This window comes from Triplophysa dalaica, chromosome 8 (genome assembly GCF_015846415.1).
Source record: "Triplophysa dalaica isolate WHDGS20190420 chromosome 8, ASM1584641v1, whole genome shotgun sequence".
NCBI classification, from domain to species: Eukaryota; Metazoa; Chordata; class Actinopteri; order Cypriniformes; family Nemacheilidae; genus Triplophysa; species Triplophysa dalaica.
In genome coordinates, this window is record NC_079549.1 from 15019491 (window position 1) to 15043775 (window position 24285).

General features: G+C 37.8%; 2 protein-coding genes across 6 annotated transcripts; one reads left to right on the top strand and one right to left on the bottom strand.

Moving 5' to 3' along the window:
- Positions 1 to 1743: 1743 nt before the first annotated feature.
- Positions 1744 to 8022, bottom strand: cenpj (centromere protein J). The gene is made up of 15 exons (XM_056754107.1): positions 7894 to 8022; positions 7063 to 7437; positions 6824 to 6935; positions 6536 to 6677; positions 6040 to 6127; positions 4639 to 5899; positions 4427 to 4550; positions 4129 to 4294; positions 3335 to 3595; positions 3093 to 3168; positions 2746 to 2939; positions 2525 to 2665; positions 2356 to 2440; positions 2138 to 2258; positions 1744 to 2053 (listed from the first exon to the last, which is right to left on the bottom strand). Exons 2-15 carry the CDS (start codon positions 7408 to 7410, stop codon positions 1861 to 1863), a joined length of 3312 nt encoding a protein of 1103 aa, XP_056610085.1. The 5' UTR covers positions 7411 to 7437; positions 7894 to 8022; the 3' UTR covers positions 1744 to 1860.
- Positions 8023 to 8824: 802 nt separating this feature from the next.
- mcf2lb (mcf.2 cell line derived transforming sequence-like b) lies at positions 8825 to 24239 on the top strand. 5 transcript variants are annotated; one of them, XM_056755594.1, is made up of 31 exons: positions 8825 to 8909; positions 9034 to 9372; positions 10031 to 10439; positions 13322 to 13405; positions 14524 to 14638; positions 14721 to 14811; positions 15040 to 15153; positions 15239 to 15355; positions 15845 to 15994; positions 16095 to 16219; positions 16916 to 17030; positions 17126 to 17245; positions 17363 to 17554; positions 17875 to 18066; positions 18359 to 18503; positions 18632 to 18743; positions 18848 to 18914; positions 19117 to 19232; positions 19403 to 19472; positions 19573 to 19665; positions 19805 to 19897; positions 20058 to 20183; positions 20896 to 21117; positions 21290 to 21382; positions 21469 to 21547; positions 21667 to 21724; positions 21812 to 21933; positions 22190 to 22255; positions 22663 to 22758; positions 23253 to 23359; positions 23438 to 24239. In XM_056755594.1, exons 3-31 carry the CDS (start codon positions 10343 to 10345, stop codon positions 23513 to 23515), a joined length of 3255 nt encoding a protein of 1084 aa, XP_056611572.1. In that variant the 5' UTR covers positions 8825 to 8909; positions 9034 to 9372; positions 10031 to 10342; the 3' UTR covers positions 23516 to 24239. The 5 variants fall into 5 exon arrangements, with proteins under 5 accessions (XP_056611572.1, XP_056611573.1, XP_056611577.1 ...); XM_056755595.1 differs by having other exon boundaries at positions 14527 to 14638; XM_056755599.1 differs by lacking the exon at positions 22663 to 22758.
- The last annotated feature ends 46 nt before the right edge of the window (positions 24240 to 24285 follow it).

A 24285-nucleotide genomic window follows, 5' to 3' on the forward strand; every position in this document is an offset into this window, starting at 1 on the left:
TGAACAGAGCACCTTTTATTTGCAAAAACATCATTTTCATTAACTATGTTTTTTATTATGCATACCAAGTCATAACATTTAAACAGTTGGATTGTTTTGATTAAGTAATAATAACTAAAAGAATAAAGATAAGTAACACAATAAAAACCTGATTTATCACAATTATTAAAAACATAAGATAAGTAACACAGTAAATACACGATAACACAATAAACACCTGATTTATGAAAATTAATATTAACAGATTTATTTGGTTTTGTTAATGAACTCCTCATGTGGTCTATCATAGACCCTTTTAGCAGACCATGGACTATTCTGATTATGTGAACTGAATAAAATGAAATACATTTACATTTATGCATTTGGCAGATGCTTTCATCCAAAGCGACTTGCATTGCATTGTACAATACAAATAAAATTGTTATAATTATTTTGTAGTTATATATATACATATATATATATAAGACTCATCATCGCCTTATTCACCCTGATGAGTTTGCATCCCTGTCTAGAGCTATAAGAAAATTTGAATTAAATTTGCCTCATTCCCTTTGGATTTGAAGCAATAAATCCAATTGAAAAGACAATACACATATTGTGTCATAACAATGTTAAAATAAGCAAAACATAAACGTTAAAAAATAAACCCCACGAGTAACCTCCTTATGTGCGTTTTTGTACTAAAGATTGCGGCAGCTTCCTGTGTCCCTCCTTCATATCCCATGTGCTGCTGTTCACGTGAGTTTAGAGGGCTTCAAACCACCAAGAATGAGCACCGAGCAGGATCTGATCCCTTATTGTCCTCAGTGGAGCATGAAAGCCATGCTGAATATGATCGACCTGTTAAATGGCGAGCTGACTGCTGTTGTGATTGTAAGTCTCATTCATACCTCACATTGTATCATTTAAGGCTACATCTACAATAGTAATCTTCATGTAGTTTGATGCTTGCTTAAATATGTGCCTTTACAGTCAACAGAACCACAGTTAACCGTGTTGCTGTACAATGCTGATGGATCGCTTGTTCACACACCTCTAGTGGAGAAAGGCCTCGCTGATTATGATCGTCAGCTATAATCTACTGTAGAAAGGTGAGTGTTGAAGTAAATAAGTAAAGATACAAAATGTGGCTCAATGTGGGTTTCACGATTGTTTTCTGTTTTTGTAGGGTGTGACAGTGATGTTGAAGACCGTGTTTTGATAAGTGTGTGGGATAGCAAATTCTTTTTATGTTGCTTTTATATTTAAATACTTGGGTGTTTATTCTACTTCATATTTATTTGTGCAGTTTTTTTTGTTAAATATTTGAAAAGATTTTAAGTTTGTTGTTGGTGCAGTTATAGCTCATTTTGTTAAATATGTTTCAAATAGAAAAACAAATGCACCATGTTCATGTTTAAGGCTGCTTTAAAGATTTTGTGTTTATGTGTAAGATCTTTGTTCAGCAGTGCTTAAATAAAATTTATTTTGAGTCAGACTGTCACTTTTATTGCCAGCGGTTTAGACATCAATGGCAGTATGTCGAGTTATTTTGAGGGGACAGCAAATTTACACTGTTATACAAGCTGTATACTCCATACTTTATATTGTAGCAAAGTTTGATTTCTTCAGTGTTTTCACATGAAGTTATAAAATATGCACTTATGTGAGATACTGCAAGTTAAAATGTTCCTATTGATTTCCCTTTATGCGAGTGTCCACACCATTGATGTTTCAATTTCTAAGATGGGCTTACAATAAGAATCAACTTTCATAGATTTATTTTCACAAAAATCACATTCACAATAAATAATTCAGACATTTACATAACACACATTTTCGTTCATACAATAAGTTCATTCAAGTCTACATGTTGGACATTTATGCCTTCGTGTCCATGATAATATGACCCAGAGCATCCTTTAAGCGCACACGACCTGTTGGGTATTGTGTCTCTTGCCGCCCATCTGAGTAAATGGTTTTTATTGTGCCATCCGGATACTCTCGCCTCTTAAAATCTGCAGTGTGAATTTCCTGCTGACCTGTGTTAAACTGGATCACTTTACTGCCATCTCTGAAAGAAAGAATAATGGAAAATGTTACAAGTTTATTAGGCTTAGTCTCTAAACTGGAAGAGTTTGGCGCTATTTGTACTCACAGGTTCAGTTGTATTATTGTCCCATCTGTTAGCACACTTTCCTCCCTACCATCAGGATAAAGATTCTTAACCGTCTGATCCGGAAAAGTGATTTCCTTACGACCATCTGGAAAGTGTTTCTCTGTAAAGGGAAGGTGGGGTGTGATATGAACTTCCAAGTGTCAAACAAAACTTATCCGGAAAACCATAGACTTTTCTTGAAAGGATTCTGGGCGTACCTGTTTGACTGTTAGGAAACTGAAGTACTTCCATACCATTAGGATATGTGATGTGTGTGGTCTGAGCTTCTGCATAGTAATAAATCTAAAAAAAAAAACACTCATGATTTCTGATCAAATATATTTTGCTCTATGACAATTTGGTGGTACGTGCATCATATTGTCTCACCACTCTTTGATCAGGCATTGAATGTTTAACATCCCCATTAAAAAACATGACTTTGACAGTCTGTCCGTCTGCGGAGAGCTCTTTCCTCGTGCCATTTGGGAAAACAATGAGTCTGCTTCCGTCAGGAAGCACTTTCTCTATCTGACAGAAGAGTATTTGAGTAAGCAGCGCATTACTGGCTTATGTTCTGTTCACCCAAATCATCTGTTGAGACTGATTACCTTGCTGTCTGAATGTGTGATCTCTTCCTGTTTTTGCTCTGTGTGTCCAGTAGTACCAGCAGCAGGGTTGGGGATGGAGTCAATCAGCAAAGCATCATTGTTCCTCTCAGTTGTAACCATTCCGTCAGATCCTCCAGCTGGATTGTGGTCATTTTTGAAGCTAATATTCTCTTTCGTTGGCTTAAAGCAAGAAGCTAATGCAAAACGGGTTCAATTACATGATATTCAATTACATGGTAGCCGTATTTGTAAATAAAAATGTTCTTAGATTGAAACGTTAACAACAATAATAAATACGCACTATTGATTTTATCGAACAATACAGAAGTGCTGTCCTAAAATAATACCTGAGCTTGTGGGAGGGCTCTGTGTTTCTGGACTTCCCTTCCTGCTGGTGTTGCTTTTTGAACCCTGAGATGGACTCTAGACATATAAAACCAAAAACATTACGACAGAAATCTTGCACATATGTTCATACAGTAGTAAATGTTCTTAAAATAATCCAATAATTTGAACACAGAGGAAGAAGAATTCTAAATATGTAGTGGTTTATAAAGTAAGACTAACTTAAATTATGCATCACACTTACTTTCAAATCTGTGCATTTGGATCCAGCACCGCTTTTACCGTGTGACACACCAGACCGTCCTTTTTCCTTTTCTCTTTCATTCTCACCATTCTTCCACGCACTGAGTCGCAGTTTCTCCAGCATTCGCACCTGGTCTCTGAGAGATGTGTTCTCTGAACTCAAGGCGTCCACCTGCTGCCGGAGACGATTCTGCGTGTTGCTCCATCGAGCCTCTCGTTTGCGTAAATCCTCCTGCAGCACGTTCACCTGCTGCTTCAGAGCCTGATATAACCATCGAAATTAAAACACAAGATAACTTAAATGAAACTGTCCACCTGTTTTTTTCTATACAAGAATTTCTTGCCCTCATATCGTCGCTGTACTTTGCCATAAACCATTACATTTATTTAATAAAAACAAATCTGTTTCAGTCACGTCCATGACTGGGTTTGACAAAATTTTAACTTTTAAAGCAACACTTTGAACATTTGCTCACGTGTTTCCCCCATGTGGTTGATAGCTATGTCTTCAGGTGTATAAAGACATTTTTATTACCTTAGAATGAGCTATTTCTATCTACATTCATTGCGATTCCCCTTACATTGAATTTGCAGTGTTGTTTCTACAGTAGCCCTAAACGGACAAACTGCTCTACAGCACGCGTTTCATAAATACATGATCTCCTTTGGCCAAGAAGCGAAAACATGACATTCTCTTAGTCCTGTGACAACCACCATAGTGCTTTGAAAAAGAGGGGTGGAGGGAGACGTTGCTTGCAATTCGTAGCTTATGTTTAGGGAATATCAGAAACGGACCTGTATCTCATCTCGTTCTTGTTTGTCAGGTCTTGCTCGAACAGTCGCTGCGTGTTTTTCGAAAAGCTTCCTTTCACGCAGCAGTTTCTTGTTCTCCTCCCTTTTAAACTCCTCCCACTTTGCAATCTCCTCTGTCCTCTTCTTTTCAAACTGGGCCCTCTCTTTCCTGTATCGGAAAACATTGAGTTTTAAATGCAATTTTCATGACAAATAGATGTAGCTTTGTATCGACATTAAATGCTTAGCTGTGAACAAAGAAAATAATGCAAAACAGAAATCACTTCACATCTCGTGTTACCTGAGATTTTCTCTTTCTTCCTGGTTCTCCTGCTTTAGTTTGGTCAGTGCTGCATTCTCACGTTTGAACCTCTCGATTTCCGTTTCCAGCTCCACCAAGCGCTCACGAAGCAAGCTGGACTGAGCTGAAAACCCAAACAGGATTTAGTGAGATCATCTATTTGCACCACATTGACCAAAAAAAAAAAAACACGAATAAACAAAAACTATTACCAGCCCCTTCTGTGTTGATGTTCTGTGGTGCTTGTACCATCACTGGAGGAGAGGCATTTGGCTTCAGCGCTGGAAACATCTTTGAAACCAACGGGCATGTGGGAGGAGCTTTGTTCTCATTTTCAACATCTGGACTAACACTCACTGCCTTTGTCCCTTTAGAGAAGGCAACTTTTCTTTTCAGTGTCCTCTCTGACGGAGATTCCTGCACAGGAGAGCTTGACTCATCCTCAGGTTCGTTCCAGGTATCATCGTCATCAAACTCTAACTGGCCTCTTGAGTCTATGAGAGTGGAATCCTTATTGTTACAGGAACTTCTATCGTCGACCTCTGGACTGCTGGCTCCATCTCTATCCTGATAGGTGCGTTTATCATAAGGCAGTGTGGGCACTTGAAAGCAGTGGCTTATGGGTGGATTGGATGTAACGGGAAAGGCTTGCAACTCTTTGTCTTTAGCATCAGCTTCCACTTCAGAGAACTCTCTCATCAGTTCTTTTTCACCGTCTCTTGTTATTACATTGTTTGAGGGAGGGACTGGTGCAGTATGACCCACCCCTGGAACACGAGCGTCTCTGACGCCTGACGTAGATTGATTTGAAGATTTAATGGGTGTTGAGGAAAGACGCCTGCGATCTCTTTGAAGGAGGGTGCTGATGAAGGAAGAGTTGCTGGAGAAGGAGATTTCATCTGCAGCTCGCTCAAGCAACTCAAACTCCCCGAGTTCGACGCGTTCACGTTGGTGATCCTGCTCCCAATTTTCCCGACGTTCTGCAAACCACACGTCAAAGGAGTTTTCCGCAATGCAAACGTTACCTTCCCCGACCGTGCCTATGTTAGCATCTGTTTCAGTGACAACGTTGGTTTTTTGTTTAGAGAAAGGATCGGATTTTCTGTCTCTTTGGACATGAGTTGAGATGGAGCTCACATTTTGACCCTGATGTGCACCAAGGACGTGCGGGCGAACGGTTGTTTTGGTGGCCCCTGCTGTGGTCTTGTTATGAAGAAGGTTTTCTTTGTTGAGCACGGCAGTCTTGCGTTGGATCACAGGATGTGTGGATTTTAAGCCTTCGGGTTTTTTAATAACAATGTTTTTGTTGGACCTCGGGACTGGATCGTGGGACACTTTGGGATTTGGGCATAAGGGCTTGGGTTGATTTGTTCTATGTGAGAGGGGAGGAGCTTTTCCTTTGGTAAACCGGGCCAAACCCTCTCCTCGTTTTAGAAAAGGTCTCCTTAATTCTACAGTTTCAGCTGGAGCATTCTACAGTGAAATAGGAATAACATAAATATAAAGATAAATTTGGACTTACATTCACAATAAACGCTAAAAAAAAGACTTTCTTATACTACACAGATTAAAGTGAGATTTAAAGTAGTACCATTTTAAGTATAACATCTGACCTTTTTTACATGTCTCTGGTCCTCCATTTTAAGCTGCTCCTCCAGCATCTCCTCAAATGTCCTCCCAACAAAACCTGATCTGATAGGTCTAAACATCACAACACATTATATTTACACATTCATCAAACTTACATATACAATGTCCAATAAAATGATAGCTCACCCAACAATACAAATTCTGTCATCATTTACTCACTCTCTTGTCCTTTCAAACCTGAATGACTTTCTTCTTCCTCAGAACACGAAAGAAGATATTTTGAAGAATGTTGTTTAGAGGGCCCCCATTCACATGGATTGGTTTTGTGTCAAAAAATAGAAGTGAATAGGAGCCAATGCTGTTCAGTTACCAACTTTTTTCAAAATATCTTCTTTGCGTTCTGCGGAAGAAAGTCATAAAGGTTTGAAATGACAAGGTGAGTAAATTATGACAGAATTTTCATTTTTGCCTGAACTCTCACTTTAGTTTAAAGCATTTTAAGTAAGCTTTGAATTATACCTGTCCTGTGGCTCTGGATCACACTCATTTCTGAACACCGTTTGATCCTCAGACATGGACTGAAGTGAGTCTTCATGATCATTGTCATCACCTTCAGTGTCCAGTTCTACCAGACTTTGTTCCTGGTTCCACATAAAGCTCTCTAGGCATATGAAGCAAGCAGTGTTTGTTAAAAAATTACAAAGAATAAAAACTATATATATATATATCGCAACACTGATAATGTAAACACAGAGAGTTCTTATCATTAAGGGATTCTAGCTATGTATAAATAAATGGGAAATGCACCTGCAGTAGTCTGTTCTGTTCCCACAAGTCTTTGCTCTTGTTGTTTTCTAACCTGCTGTTCCTGTTGGTGGGCTTTGAGCTGCTCCTGCATGTGATGTTGCATTTGCTTCAACTAGATAAATAAATCACCTATTAAATCATTCACACATGCAATATTTGCAAAAATAAAAAAGGTTTAACGCAAAAATATATATATATTTGTATCTATTTGAAATGAATAACTGGGGATCTTAACCCACCTGTTCAAGCTTTGCTATTAAAGGTAGATCTCGTGTGTTTCTTATCATGTCTTGAATATTTTGCAAGTCACAGCTCAAAGATGCATCAAACTTCTGGGATGCACGTTCAGCAGGACTGCACGTGTCCACACTGGTGCAGCTGCTGCTCTGGGAGACGGGCAGCGGGGCGAAATGGGAGATGAATGAGTCGTCTGGATCCGGCTTTACCGAACTCCCGCTGCTCCGGACGGACCCAGATGACATTTCTCCCGGCGACCCATGTAATATAACCCCAGCCCGGGAGCTATCCGGCATCCACCGAGAGAGGAAGTGAAACTGGCCTTGCTGGAGACCAGCTGGAGATGACATGATGGCGATGGAGCCCCGGCGAAAGCCCTAAAGTGGTGGGTTTAAAGGATTGGTACATTTATTAATTTAGCAGACGACTAATATCCAAGGCGACTTGGAAAAGAGTGAGCATTCAACATCTTGTCTTAAAAGACAACAATAAGGAGAGGACAAGAAGGTTTGTTAACACGAGACAAACTTGATAAATAAAGCAAAGGATGATGTCACTCTGAAATAAATTCTAGAACACAAAAGCTTAATCTCAGTGCCTCAAGCAGACGTCTTTCACTACTCAAGACTTTATCTTATAGTTTACATGCAAATCTAAACGTTGACGTAACATAAAAAAGTCAAGAACGTAACAACGACCGGCTTTTAAAGCCTAACAACCTGTAAACACATGAGGACTTTAACGTTTTCTATGATAGCAGCTCGTTACGTTTAAGTCGCGCTATGTTTTTGTACTGAATCGTTGCGGAATAAGTGTATATGAAAACGACGTACCTTGACTTGTGTTGCCGATGTGGGTATTTAAAGATTTCAGCAGTTGACTGCTGAATTTCGATACGTTTCGAAAGATACCGCCATAACAAAGCAAAGCCCGCGAGACGGACAAACAACATTCGAGCCGCGGTGCATGCTGGGAGTTGTGGTCCGGAAGTCTTCGCTGCAACGCCCATCTGTAGTTTTCTGCAAGAGTAAATCCTACCAGTGTGGCGAAGGCCTGAATCGTACTGTTAAATAAAATATACATTTTCATATTCAACCTTAATATCTATTAACTAAACTTTTTCGGAATTTGATAGGAGAGGAACGTCTATAAATAAATATATTTTATTAGCTCGATATAGGAAATTGGTCACACTTTATGAAGTGCCTTTTCTGTAAGGAAAACTAGTTAACCTTCAGAATGAAAATTCTGGGATTGTTTACTCGCTCCGTTGGCATCTTTAACATTTGTGATTTTTTTTTTAAGCAAAACACAAAAGAAGATTTGTAACACAAAACCATTGGTCCCCATTGACTTGTAATTTATTGACACCAAACAAATCCAAGTCAACGGGGACCAATGGTTTTGTGTTAGCAACATTTTCAAAATATCTTATTTTGTGTTATGCGGAAGGAAGAAAGTCATTCAGATTTGAAATGACAAGAGGGCTGGCACTGTAAATAATGACATCATTTTCATTTTGAAGGCGAGCTGTTTATCTGTTTATACACACTCCTTGACTGGATCTGAAAAATGTTTTTTAGGCCCTAAGATCAATTACAAAACACATGGGAATCTAATGGCGAATTTTGTAATCCATGTTTTTTGTGCAGTTTGAATGACAAAGCAATCTGTTCGTTATTTTAAAACATACAATGCTGAACGGTCTTTGCCAAAGTTCAATTTAACATTCAGATGTATTGACATGTTAATCTCATGGTTCAAGTTATAGGTCAGGAGCGCAGCACACATGCACTTCCACCTCAGCCCAGATGACCTTGATGTGCCCTACACAGCATGTCTCATAAAGGTAGGCCACAGCAAATATGTCTTCATCCTGTATTCTATACCATTGTTTAGTAATTTGACAGCAAGTATAAGCACATTTATTAACCGTACTTGTATTATTTCCTTCTTGCACTCTGGATGCACAGGGATATGCTGTAATTGTAGAAACAACCCTTGTGGTGGCGCCAGAGTCCTAGTTTGACATCACACTGTGCCAGCCATGTGCACATGCGTGTGAGGGCAGCTTGGTATATTCTTAGACTGTCTGACTGTAGGTGTCCTCTGAGAGCCCATCCCCCGTTTGTGTGGTGCTGATGCTGAATTGTCCATCACTAAAGGACAGAGGAAGATATTCTTCTCTCTCTCATGAGGTCCAGTCCTCCTGTCCTCTATCCTTGTGAGAATGGCGATGATATGGATGCAGACAGAGAAGGTGGTTGTGCATGAGCTACAACGCAGACTGAGCAATGTCGCTCACAGCATTGGTAAGGAATATGATTGTATGTGTCTGTGTATAATTTTCAAAGATAGGCCGCCACTGTTTAAATGTAATGACTGCTGTTAATCATAAGAATTATTTTTCTATTGAACACATGCATCATCATTGTCATTTTTGTTATGTGTGGCAAACAATTTTCTTCATTTTAAAGTACACCGATCAGAAGAAGCCATTTAGAGTTTTGTGGCACGCAAATGTTTTGTGAAACACAGCTATAAATGCATTGTATGCATTGTCATTTTTATTTGTTATTAGGAGAAGTGTTGATATATAGAAATAACAGATTTTTCGTTATAGTTTTGTTTATATTGTTTTGTTTTATGTTTATTGTTTGTGGATAGCTTCTGTAAGCCATTGTAAACCCTGAATTTAGTTTCTTGTCATCATAACACACACAAAAATATGGCAATTAAACTGACACACTGTACCGAGGAAAAGAGAAAAAGTAAGAATACAAAATTTGTTTATATATGATCACCTCATGCAGGGTCTGTTTCCCTTTGCTTCATACTCCTAAAATGGGCTACTATGAAACATCACGTGAAATACATATTTCAGTTCATGCTGTGTATTTCACAGACATGCAAAAGCGTTTCTGTATCTTAATAAATGTAATAAAAGATTTCTGTATTTCTTGTATTCAGAAACCTAAAGGCTGTGAGAGACTTCCTGTGAGATTCCTGCTTGAGGTGACTTGACCAACGTGTGTGTGTTTGGCAGATCTCACTACTAAGTGCTAAAACAGATACTGTAAAAGTTTTCTGTAATAGCAGAACTCCTTACTTCAGTAGTTGGTACAAGGGCAGTGGTAGACTACTTCCTATTCAATTTAATATTTTTAAATTATAAGTGTGGTTTACAAACTTTGCGTTTACCATTTAGTATCATTAAGCATAAAGGAACAATATGATCGTTTTACGAAGTGTATTGCAGCAGTCAGGTATAAGTCAGTATTGATGAGGGACAAAAGTATGCTGAGGAGACTCAGAAAAGGACGATTCAAACAAGGCAGTGACTGTGGACTTCCTTTGGTCCCATTGACACAAGGACAGAGTGAGTGACCATTATGCTATTAAAATAAAAATTTTCAAAAGACCTTATTTTTTATTATTACAACCACATTGTTGGCATTATTTATTCAAGTAGAAAACCAGATGTGAATATCAGAATGTTTTTATTGCCTACTTTTTGCAAGATGTGTTGTAGATGGCGTGTGCTCCATGAGTGTGTCCAAAACTAGAATTTATATTTTTCCAGCCTGAGAATGTTGCCAATAATCTTGTGTGTTAAAAGCAACTAAATTTAGCTTTTCATAGCTTTCTGGAGCTCACCAGTCATATTTTTTCCAACCAAATAATTTAGATTTTGTCAGTATTGCTACGTTTTTGGTATTAAGATGTGGCTCCTTCTCTCTAAATGTGGTACAGTCTTTTACATCAGTATATCTTATGTTGGATGGTGATTCATTCTAAACTTTAAACTTTTCCTCACTAAGACAACAGTTTAGTTTACAACAGAGTGCTTTCTTCAGTGTTGCCTACAGAAAAACCTAAGCAAACATGTAGAAGTGCTTTTATTTGTGTATGTGAAAAGGTAGCTAGAGAGTTCTGCTTTAAAAGTTATCTGTTAGTTTAAATACCTTCTGAGATGTTTGGTGTCTGAATTCAATCTTATCTGTCTCGGCAAGATCAGATTGCATTCAAACACACAGGGTTTCATTCATTCATGTGAGGGGGGAAGGGGCTCACTGTGAGGGGCTGCTAAACTCATTTTGGGGTGATTGTGCTTATCCAGATGCAGACACAACGAGAGCAACAAAACAAAGGACTGTAAAGAAGGAAGCTGGTTCTTTACAGTCAGTGATCCATCATGGTTAACATTTATGAAAATTATAGGTGATGCAGAGAACCTGTGCATGTGGGAGTGTATGTGTGTGATGGGTCCAGGAAGTCTGGGTGAGGGGTGGAAATAAGGGAAGAGAGAGAGAGAGAGAGAGAGAGAGGAAGTCATTCATTGTTGCACCTGTGTCAGGTAGCTCATTCTGAAGTTGCTGCTTAAGGTTACAACACAACCAGAGAGTTCATGCGGACGAGCAACAGAATCAGTGAACTCCAGAGGCATGGATGTACAGAACAGAAGGAGAACTGTGTGTATTCCTTTAGCAGAAGTTGAAAAATATTACAACTTAACCCGCTGTTGCCACTGGTTACACAGTAAGTGATGATGGGGATTTCGTCTCTCTGTCAAAACATCCTCTGTCTTTACTTGTATTGTCTGTCATTTTATTTTCATTTTATTTGTAAATTCTGTTGTTTAGTCCAGTAGCCCTTTGGTAATATGTGACATTGTGAAGTGATGGGCTGTTGCAGGTGGTGGAGTGATCCATCTTTTAGATGGCGTTAAAGTCATTTGAAATGTGTCTTTCTGCTCAGTGTGTGAACATCCTAAGGGGGAGAACCTGACTCCAGTGGGACAAAACACTCCTATTTTTAAAGAACAAAAGTGAGCAGTGAATGTATTTTAGCCCTTTTCATGTCTCTTCTGTGGTTTTGTTTGAAATGTCGCTTTTAAGACAAGTGGCACAAGTTTTTAGCCAAAATTTGTGTTTCTGCAGTTAAAAACATTCAACATGGTACATTTTATGTCAAACGTTATACTTAAAGGATATCCAAAAGATACTTTTAAGTAGGGGTGCATTATGATAAGTTACGACTAATCATTTGCAAAAGAAACAGTTTTGTTTGCATAATATATTTGCATGTAAGCTACTATTTAAATAGAAATACATACGGATGCATGTTTCATTTTAAGATTTTTTTAAAAATATATTAAATATTTATATAATATAAATTGTATGTAAATGTAGAAATAAATATACACATGTAAATATTTCTAAAACATATATACATGCATGTGTGTGTTTTATATATAAATAATTATAAAAAGTAAATGCACGTACTGAATATTGTGTAAACAAAAACTTTAATTTTGCAAATGATAAGTCACGAGTCACGACTAATCGTTATGCACCCCTACTTTTGAGCCATTTGTGTTATGGATTACAATACGAATTGTCCTGCATCATAAAGTAATTGTTTATCCAAAAATATAAAAATATGTCTTCAAACCTGGAACACAAAAGAAGATTTTGAGAAATACAATATAGAGATACAACAAGGAATACATTGTCGATGTTATCACAGTCAAGGGGGTTCCGGACACTCTTCAAAATATCTTCTATCGTGATTTGCAGATAAAGTAAAGAAATACAGGTTTGAAATGCAAAGAGATAAGTAATTTTTAAGGAAAAATGTCCTTTTCCTCGCTCAGTCTTTTTAAGTTACCAGCATATCATGTATGGATTGCTGGTTGTCTGGTGTTTAAGAAGGCCTCTATGCTATCATTCCCCATCACAAACCAGCCCATATACGCTTGTCATTTTAGGCACTTGTTTTTGAGCAAATATGTATCAAAGATCTTATTTGTCTGTGTTCCATATCCTGGGGTGAAGGTGTTGTGGTTTTCGTTGAGACTTCAGTACTAGGAAATCACCTAGTAATAGTTCTGATCCTCTATTGACCAGAGCTTGTGAATTGCTTTAGGCAAGGTTCACCTGCACTTTTGGTAATGTACACCAGCCAAAGACACAATACACTGAGGACATGTAGTAATATATTAGTAAGAGCAGACTCTGGACCACTAAATCACATGTGGTTTATTTCACCTTATGATACTATAAAGGCAAGAAAGACAAGGTGCTTTCCATATTTGTTAATGTTTTGCAGAGAAATGTTTAAATGTATGACGTGACATATAAAGAGTGATATTGTATGACGGTTCTGATGGAAGAGTGATATTGTGCTCTTAGTACTTACAACAGAACTTGGACGCGTGTGTGGACAAAATCTTAGTGTGTCTGTGTGTGTTTGTTACAGATGAGATCATGCAGATTGAGTCCAGCCCTCTCTTCGCTGCTGACATCATCACCGAGCTCAAGAAACAGTTTGCTTACCTTTCAGGTAACTTTTTATTTTTCATAAGGGCCAAATTACAAAAAGAAAAAAATTCTCCTAGACAGCAATGGAGAGAAATTCTTTCTCCTTCTTGGATTCCTCTTGATTCTCTGGTCAGAGATTTTGTAATAAACTAAAAGAAAAAATATAATTAACTTACCCTTGTGTTGTAGCAAATCTGTATAAGTATATTTGTTCTGATGAACACTGAGAAAGATACAAAAGTTTGTCAGTAAAAAACATGCTTATCATTTCACTCATCAAAGGGTCTATTTGAATATATAACAGATTGTAACACCAGTATATGTGAAGGAGAGTGTGTAGATTTGTTAGTCAAAATTTACTTCCCATCAATTTCTGCTCCTGTCTGCCGATTTGTTCATGCATGTACAAGCAAACATTATAAAATGTGCGTTGTTTTGGCAAACAGGTGTGCAACCGTTAAACTAAACAGACCAGAGTAAACGATGATCTGGCAATCTCTGTCCTGTTGTCATGGAGACAGGGAGAAGAAGGCATGACTTGCCAAATTTATATTTTTGTCACATGAGCTTTAGCCAGTGGCTTTCTCTCTGTCGTTCTCATTCCATCATTTCTCTCTAACCACCCAAATGTCACCACGTATCTCCCTCCTGATTTGTAGGAGTAGGTGCACACAGAGTCTCAGTGACGTTTCTGAGTCTAGATATATAACATTGTTATGAGCAGAGTTTATTTCCTGGAGGGAATGCTGAAAATAACATTTATATAACTAACTTATTTATGTATTTGTGGTGTTTGCCTTGTCAAGTATCTCTATACATTTAGGACTGGTAACCATTGGGATGCTTGTTAAACCACACAAGAAGTAAATCGTAATCAATTCACCAATATACTGAATGTTATTGAGACTGGAAGTAAAATATAAATCATATTGTTTTGAGGCTTTCATAGTGCCCTACAACATTTGTTGTTCAGTAGCAATAGCACATCATATAGAGATAAAGCGGTGTGAGCAGATTTTTATTGGCTGCCTGTTTAAGATTTCTGATGCATCCCAACACAAGACAAAGCACACCATTGGTGAGGTTTACTGCACATGAAACAGAACTTTAATTCTCCATATTTCTTTTTCTGCACTTGAGGAGGAAGAGGACAGGATGGTAGCCCTATTATAATCTTCCCAGAATTCCCATCATTTTGTGAAATTGAAGAACAAGACTTTCGTAATGTTCTCACCTACCTGACAAGTGTTCCAAGGTAAAAACACACATGCATGCTTATGACTGTTATACAAATCATACATGTTGACAGCAGTAACATGTGCATGCGTCCTCATCAGTTTGAGTGCAGCAGGAGTTGGCTTTATTGTAGTGATCGACAGACGCAGGGATCGATGGACTTGTTTAAAGGGAACATTATTGCGGATCTCAGTAAGTCCTTCTGACTTTGTTGCATGTCCTTTTCTTGTCAGACTTTAACAGTCGTTCCATATAGCAGATTTTATGTTTCACACAAAAAAGTTTGAATGTTAAAATGTTTTTTTAATGTTCTTGTCTGGCTTGAATTTTGTATGTAATTTTTAATACACCACAAAATACACCTTTATATAACAATGTCCATAGTTTTAGAAATAAAAGCTACATTTTGTTTGTGTGTAGGGCTGGTTTCCTGGTAATCTTCAGCTTGTTCTGGTGCTGAAACCCTGTGCTATACTGCAGCGCACACTGTCTGATGTGTTCTTCAATCTACAAAGAGATGACTTTAAGGTGCCGGTAAGTAGTCTAAGCAGTTGTTGTTGTGTGTATACAGTGCACACCTGTGTGTCACATTATACATGTGTGTGTATGTGTGTTGAAGGTTATCATGCTGAGCTCAGTGGCTGATCTGCACTCTTATATTGAGCGGAGTCAGCTGACACAAGAATTGGATGGCTCTCAATACTACTGTCACAAGACATGGATCTCAAATCGCACCGTAAGAACAAAACACACATCTTAAAGTAAAAGTTCAGCCAAAAATGTCTCACCCTGTTACTCACACTTCAAACAACAAATGTTAATGGGGATCAGAGGTTTCCAGGCTTCAATATAGGTACAATAGCAACATAACAGTAGTGCATATGATTTCTGTGATTTATTCTACTATTCTTTGGTAGTCATAGATTTGCGAGAAGTCTTTGCTTGAAATTTAGCCTTGACCATTTATTTTAACTGTATGGACAATTGACATTCACAGACAATGAGAACAATGGACATTCCCCTTTAAATCATTATTATTGTATCATACCGGCTTCCAAGAATCTGGAGGTTAGTCATATTAGTTTGAGGAGAACGATTCCCTTAACACAGACACCCGAGACACACTGCTATAAAATACCTCTACAGTAAAAAATCACACAATATACATAAAATGACACAGTAAAAATATGCATCATGTATATTTGTGGTTTCTTTGTGCCTGTAGGATCTCGAAAGCTTTGCTGCAATAGTGAAGAGGATGGCTCACAGACTGCAAGTGTTTGGAAGGGAACTAGCAGAAACAGAACTTCCTGAAAACCTCCAAACAGCCAACAATCTGCTGAACACACACACCAGCAGGAAAGAGAGTCTGAAAGTATTCATCAAACATTTCTCAAAACTTTCTGTATGCATCATCTTAATTTAGTTTACAGAATAATAATCTTGGTGATTAAAAAATCTTCATTGTTCTTTAGGAAGAGATGGCAAGAGTTCTCAGCCAGGGACGGAGACTTCTGGAGAACATTAGAGAACCTGTACGTAGAGATCCCGATAGTAGTCTAAACCCCGATCAGCTGGAGAACCTCGCTATAGTTCACAGGTCTGTAGAGTTTCCGGAACTTTCTCAAGAAGAATTCACATCTGAGTATAGACGGTTTCATCGGACACAAGCGCCTGGCCAAAAGTTAACTTCCGGTCTTTGTCTGTTTATTGGTTTTGCTAGTGGCTAATAATAACACTATTTATATTTTATTTACATTCATATGAATTATTATTAATATTTTATTGTTAAATAGTTGTAAAAAATAAACAAATTGTTGAATTTTATTGTGGATAATTTTTATAAATAAACAATTTGTTGAATTGGTGTAAATTTGTCACATTTAAGTTAAGCCTTACGGTTCCACTGGTAACCCAAAATAATACTGGCTAGACGTACTTTTAACTTGCTAGCTGATGTAATTAACTTGTTATTTCTTTTGCTTGTTATCAGAAATAATTTGCAGGGACATTACTTGCGGATGTGTACCGGAAGTTACAATTGAGCTACAGAAGCATGCATGCGCAGTAATATTGTTACTTTAAAACTGTCTATAAAAATACATATAGATTATCTAGTCATCCTCAATATCCAAACAAAACAGAATGAAATTAAAAATCTATTTTTACAGTCTGGAAAATGAATTCAGATGTGCTTAAAAGCTTTTGAAAAAAAGGCATCAACACCCTGCTACATTGTTATAGATTTTGTAAATTGAGATTTTATATAACGGCTCTTATTCTCTTTATCGCTCAGGCTTTTATCCCAGTTAAATGAGAGCTCCACAGCATTCGATGACTTCTGGTTTCAGCATCAAAACAAGATGGAACTGCACTTGAAACTCTGCCAGTTTGAGCACAACTTTCAGCAGGTTTTGCATTTTCATCTAATTTTCTTTTTATTGGAATACAATCGAATTTACTTACAGTATTTATACACCGTTTTATTTGATCTGTCTTATTGTAGGTGCGGTTAGAATTTGAACAGGCTACAGACACACTGAATGCTTTTTCAGATGTTGGAACAAGCCACACCCAAACAGAACACCTCCTCGAAGATCTGGCCAATCAGGAAGAAATGACTTGTGTGAGTCTCCGCCCACTTTATAATACAGACATATATGTGTGTGCATGCATATATCGTTCCTGTTGGCTTGCAAATGTTTAATAAACCTTGTTAACGACACGCTTCTCTTCGCTACAGGAAGTGCTGGACAGAGTTAGGTCCCTGGTTGCTGAGGGCAAAGGTTTGATTGACAGCAGTCAGAACGTTGACGGCAGTGTTGCAGGGAAATGCTGTGAACTTCAAAGAATCGCAGATAAACTCACCCAAGAGCTCAATAACAAGAGGACCATGTTAACACAAACTATAGAGCTTCACAATAGACTGGACATGGTGATTCTAAATGCATGCACATTTATTAGCAAAGTTATTTTATCATACACACAATTAATTTAACAGTTGGATTCCGGCAATTATATATTCCCTTAATTTTAGACATCCTATAAACCTCACAAATATAACTTTATTTAAATTTCTTATCTGGAAGTTAACATCATGCAGATATTTTTATACATGCAAATCCTTCACACAGTCAGACGTACATTCAAAACGGGCAATTTTAAATATATAGCCTACATGCAAACCATGCTATCGGTTCTGTTTTATCTGGGCTTCTCTTTTATTTCATCTTTTTTGTTTTCTTGCTCTTTCAGATGGGTAAATGGTGTGATGATGGGATTTACATGCTAGCGTCACAGCCTCTTGACAAGTGCCAGTCACAGGAGGGGGCGGAGTCGGCACTGTCAGAACTGGAGAGTTACCTGGAGACAGCCAATGAGAAGCAGGAATGGGACATCAACACAGTTTGGGTGGAATATGAGAGCATTCTGAACCCTGAGCTCAGGGTGAGGAAATATGACTTCATAGCATAAAATATCCAATTCACTTGTAATTTTAACTCACTTCAGTTTAAATTCTTAAACACCAGGAGGATACAAAATGAAAGCAAGAAATACACTTTCCTCAATGTCTTGATTATTTAATTTGTAAAGAAAAAACGTACAAAATCCTTAAACATACTGTAGATATTTATTTGTTTTAAATATAGGTTTTTGGTCAATTGCATCATTTCTTCATGTCCATGCATTCATAAATGTGGTTAGAAAACTCTATATAGATCTCATGTGTGTGTTACAGGAGCAGGTAAACCGCCTTTTCGAGAAAAAAGCCTCACTACAGGAGATGTTTGAGAGGAGGAGGGTTAGTCTAAAGAAACTAGCAGCCAAGCAAACACGCCCAGTTCAGCCTGTCGCCCCTCGACCGGAGTCACTCTCATCTCCAGGTCTATTCATCCATCCATCTCATTTTGCTGCTTTTTCTATCCCACTGAAATTCTTCTAAGCTAGTCTTTAGTAGATCTTCAAACCATGTGCTTTGTTTCTTTTGGCATTATTTCCTTCCTTTTTTCAGCTCACAGAGAACCTGACAACATCTGTGTTCAATTAAGCTGTGATCAGGTTGACAGGAGCAGTCACAACGCCTCTGTATCTGAGGAGGAGGAGACCCTCGCTGTGCTCCGCAGGTCTGTTCATGGTCAAAGGTCATAGGGGAAAGACCTTATAAGCCTGTCAACCACCGATTGTATAGTCAATAAAATAAAGTGTGTTTGTGTATGTTTGTTCACAGACATGTTATGAATGAGTTACTGGAAACAGAGCGGGTGTATGTAGAAGAACTTATGTGTGTTTTGCAGGTGAGTGAATGTAGCGGCTTGTTCATAGCTAAATTACATCATTTTATTTATGAAGGTCTCCTGAAAGTCATTTAAAGGGCCATATATTGAACTTTTGTATCAGTCATATAGACTGAGCAGGAAGCTTTTTTAAAGAGCAAGTAACATTTTGTTTTTGATTATACACCTTGTTAGATGTATTATGTGCTTGTGTGTGCTGTAGGGATATGCTGCTGAAATGGACAACCCCTCCATGGCTCCTCTCATCCCTTCACCCCTACAGAACAAAAAAGATGTGTTATTTGGGAACATGCAGGAGATTTATAATTTCCACAAAAGGTGAGCGCCATCCGGTGGAGTGGAGTGGAAGCATGAATAAGCATGTTTTGTGAGAAAGCTTGACTGGCCTTAAAAGTGAATATTAAAGAAAAAGACCCTTTTAAAAGACTAATGCGGTTAAGGCTGAATGTAGTTAGTGTTTTCATCCTTTCTCTTGCCCTCTCTCTTAGAATATTCCTCATTGAACTGGAGACGTACACTGACTGCCCTGAGCTTGTGGGACGATGCTTTCTGGACTGGGTGAGTTTAAACAATTAGTATATAGTCAAACTAGTACACACTATTTTAAAGACCTGATGTGATTTATTTTGTGTAATGTTTGCTCAATGTGATTTTTCAGATGGCTGAGCTGCAGATATATGAGAAATACTGTCACAATAAGCCTCGCTCTGAAAGTCTCTGGAGGCAGTGCTCTGACTGTGCCTTCTTCCAGGTACTATGCACACAGCACGTATTTAAATTGCTCCCACACTACTGATACTATTTGTGCAATTTAATGGGTTGTCAGTTTTCTGTATGCATGACAAGTATGTAGTGGAGAATTCTAAGTGACATGTGTAATACACCCTTAGGAGTGTCAGAAGAAACTCGAGCACAAATTGGGGCTGGATTCCTACTTACTTAAACCTGTGCAGAGGATTACTAAATACCAGCTGCTGCTGAAGGTACAATGTGTGTGTGTGTGGTTATGTGATCGTGTTCTTTTCTGTTGAATGTTGTGTGGGATATGGCCTCTTTAATTCTATGTGTACATTATGGTACAGTTTGTGATTATAATTCTTTGTCAAAGAGGAAATTGATAACAGCATGTTATTTGTGTTTTAGGAGATGATTAAATACAGCAAAGGCTGCGAGGGGTCGGTGGAGCTGCAGTCGGCTCTTTCCTCCCTACTGGGGATCCTGAAGGCTGTAAATGACTCAATGCATCTCATCGCTATCACTGGATATGAGGTGAAACTCATTTATCTCAATGGACATATACCTTAAATATATAGCCACAAAAAAATAATTATTTTCAGTTTTTCCGAATTCACTATTTGTTTTGTGTGTCTAGGTTAAATTATAATTTTTGTTTCATTCTGTGAACTACTAACAATATTCATCCCAAGTTTCACACAAAAATATTATGTATTTTTGAATCTATTTGCAGAAAACAAAAACTGGAGAAACAGATTAAATTACAGAAAAGATGCTCTGTATTTTTTCAGACCTGAAATACTGCAAAGAAAATAAGTTTAAATTAACTTTTGGGCAATAAACAGTAATGTTTTTGAAAAAAGTAAAAAAATAATATGTGATAACGTCAATTCTTTACACATTTTTATGCGTCTTTCACATTACTGTTGGATGACTTTTGTCACTCCTGAGGTTTGATTTTGTAGAAATTCAACAGACACAGGACTGGAATGACCACAATACATCTAGAAATGCTGATTCAATAAAAATTTGGAATGGTCTCTTATTTTCCCCAACTGTATAATATTTTGAACCAATTAATTATTAAAGGAATGGTTCATCCAAAAATACCTTAAAGACCCATAGTTAGTCAGAGAGGTAATCAGACCCATCCCCATTACTTTGATAAAAATCACAGTCTTTTTTATACTGTGTAATATAAACTAGAGTTCAACTAGGGTTAAACTTTATATGTGTTTCCATGCAGGCTAACCATTCAGACCTGGGTCGCTTGCTGATGCAGGGGTCATTCAGCGTGTGGGCGGAGCATAAGAGAGGTCACGTGAAAGTGATGGAGCTCGCAAGGTTTAAGCCCATGCAAAGACACCTGTTTCTGCACGAGAAAGCTCTGATCTTCTGTAAGAGACGAGAAGAGAATGGAGAGGGTTATGAGAAAGCCCCCTCCTACAGCTTCAAACAGGAGCTCAGCGTGAGTGTTCGTAACATTAGTTCTGAACATAGAGGTCAGTGTCAGGGATGTATTGTTAATATTCTGTGCAATCATACTAAAATAATATTTTTGTTATAAAATGTGCACAAAGCATTGCCTAATTTAAAAGTGCATAGAAAAAGTACAAAAATCTGGTTTTATCCTGGGTTAGATGAGCGCTATTGGAATAACAGAACAAGCTAAAGGGGACAGCAAGAAGTTTGAGATCTGGTCCAGTTCAAGGGATGAAGTGTACACGGTACAGGTGAGCAAAGCATGTGTGTATGTGTGCACAGAGATTTCGTGTTCCCAATTATTTTAAGGTTCTTATGTGCCTTTGTGGTGCCATAGGCCGCATCTGAGGACATCAAGACCATCTGGGTGACAGAAATCCGGAAGCTTCTGACAGGACAGCTGGAGGCCTACAAAGGTATGATTTAGGAATAATGACATGTGCAATATGTTATTTATCCAGTAGACATTGATCAACCAAAACACCAATCCAGCATTAGCACATAGAAACATCTAATTTATGTTTGTGTTATGCAGAAGCACGTCAGCAAAAGGTTCCTGATCAGAACAGCTCGGATAGCAGCTCAACCAGCAGGTATGTTTATACATATGATAACACATACAGATGTATGATAACTTGAGCTTATTTCACTGCATGAAATACAAAATATCACATCTTCAGACTGGTGAAAGGTGAACATATGAGTGTCAGAAGTGGAGGAATGGAGAAACAGAAGATAGAAGAGGAAAAAGGCACAGAACCTGAGAACATTCCACAACCTAGAACGACAGAGAGAGTAAAAGGTATGTAGATAAAAGATCTCTTCTGGCTCTCAAAGTTCAAGCAAAAATTAAACGAACATCTTCATCTGCCCTCCAGCACGCCACACAAACCATGTCTGAGCTGTCTGGGAGATATTTAGCAGAATATCCCTGTCCAGTTTTTCTTTAACTGTGTGCAAACGTGGGGTGCAAGATTTCAAGTTTATAGATACATGAGGAGAGAATTGACTGTTTTTTCTGAACTGTCCACTTTTTTCGTTTCTTTGGTGGTTTACAGGGTCTTCATGCAGGTCAGAGACAAAACCAAAGCGACAGGATATCCGCAGTGATCCTACGCCTCTAGGTAAGCCTCGAAGATGCTCTTTTGTACTTCATATCTGCTATCCACATGTATAAAAACAAAAATAGACAATGAGTGATGTTGAAAATCACTGATTCATTATCTCTAAGACACCAAACTGAACCGTATGCAAGGCTGTCTGAAGAAACACAGTAGAAAAGAAAGGAATCATTTACAAAAGATTATTTGTTTTAAAGTAATATGATTGTGTGTTTATGATGATGGAATTGATTTTTCTGAGTTTTCTGGCTAAAACCCTTTAAAGTTTTGTAATGAGTCCAACAAAGATCTGAATGTGAGGCATTAAATATTGATGTGTGACATTTTTATCTAAAGAATTTTTGAAATGAGACCGCACCTCAGAGCATGCGGCTACCGAGAAGCATTCTGATTGGCTATCTTCCTCTCAGAAACAGGGTCACACCCTAACTTGGGCGGAGTCAGGTGGTTCAGTACATCAAGCCTGTTTCAGAATCGTAGGAGAAGTACACATACTGAGTACACACGTATGTGAACATGCACGCATAATTCTATGAGGCGCTACTAGTGTGGCATGTTCTTGTAGATTGTATGTGTGTCTCATCTGATGCTTACTAGAAGATGCTAACTTGTTTAGCCTACACTATCAACCAAGTCCTTAAAAGAATGTACTGGGTTTAATACAAGTTAGGCTGTATTGACATTATATGTGCATCACTGTAAGCATGATCTTTGATAATATTTTTCTGTGGCAATAGAGATTAACTTGTTTTAAATCCAGAAATGTTCAAACATTCCTATTTACACATAAACGCATGCTCACTTTCTGTGTCTGGGAATTGGTCACTGGTCTTGTCTCCTGTCTGTCACGGTGAGGTTTCAGTAGCAGGTTTTTCTGTTCTTTATGCTTCTTTTATATGTTTTTACTTGTTCAGAAATACAAAGTCTCACAAACTCTAACTCTCATGTTTTTGTTAGTGTCTTTTCCTCAAATTTCTTCTTCTTTTTGCCTTTTTCCCAGGATGGACTAAAGGATCTCTCTCGCTGGATGCTATTGAGTGTGACGGATACTATAGTGCTGAGGAGCATGTGACCTCTGACCCCGACGAGGAGAAAGAAGAGAAAAAGGTGCGAGACCACAGTAGTTTTGTCTTTCTGAAAACGAGAGTCATGTTTAATACGTTTTGTTGGTCCTCTTTATTTCAGTGTGAAGATGAACCACTGCCGGTGTGGACTGAAGAAGAAATCCAGTGTTCTGAAGACACAGAGAATCTTGATAAATAAGAGTTTGTGCGTGCGTGTGTACATCATATACTGTACTCTAGGGATATCACCAATATACTGATATTCACTTTAACCGTGATATTAAAAACCATGACTATCAATATGGTACTAATACATATGTAAACTATTCAGCACATATTTAAAACTTTCCTTTAAAGTGATAGATCACCCCAAAATAAAAATTCTTTCATCATTTACTCTCCTGTATGACTTTTTTCTGCTGAAATAAAAAGAGGCTGAGTGAATGATGACAGAATTTTCAATTTTGGATGAACCATAATGGTTACAAACTCTGCCTCCCTACACTTTTTTTTAGTTTACTGGCCGAAAAGGGTGAATTTGCATAAATTATTTTAATTAAAACATTCAGTGGGACCTTTATTTTTAGAGTGTGGTCTTAAAGTGAACAGTTAAATTCACAGAAAAACCTGAGCCAATGCTTTCTTTCATTAAGGCTGTGATACATATTTCATATCCCTTAAACGTTATTTAGTAGTATGTACCACATTGATGTGTCCATACTGGGAAATGGAATGTTCATTGTCATGTCCTGTAGTGTAAATGCATGTAACAGTTGTTATATCAGGACCTACATGTAAGCATATCATATATGCATATGTTGTTTCTCAAAGTGACTGATCACCCTGTGTTATTTCTATGTACATTTGTCTAATATTAAAAGCGTGTTTTATAGATGCATATATAAATTAAAAACATCTATTTATTCTGGAGGGTTTTTTATCGTTAGTTAAATCGAAATATAGCGTTAA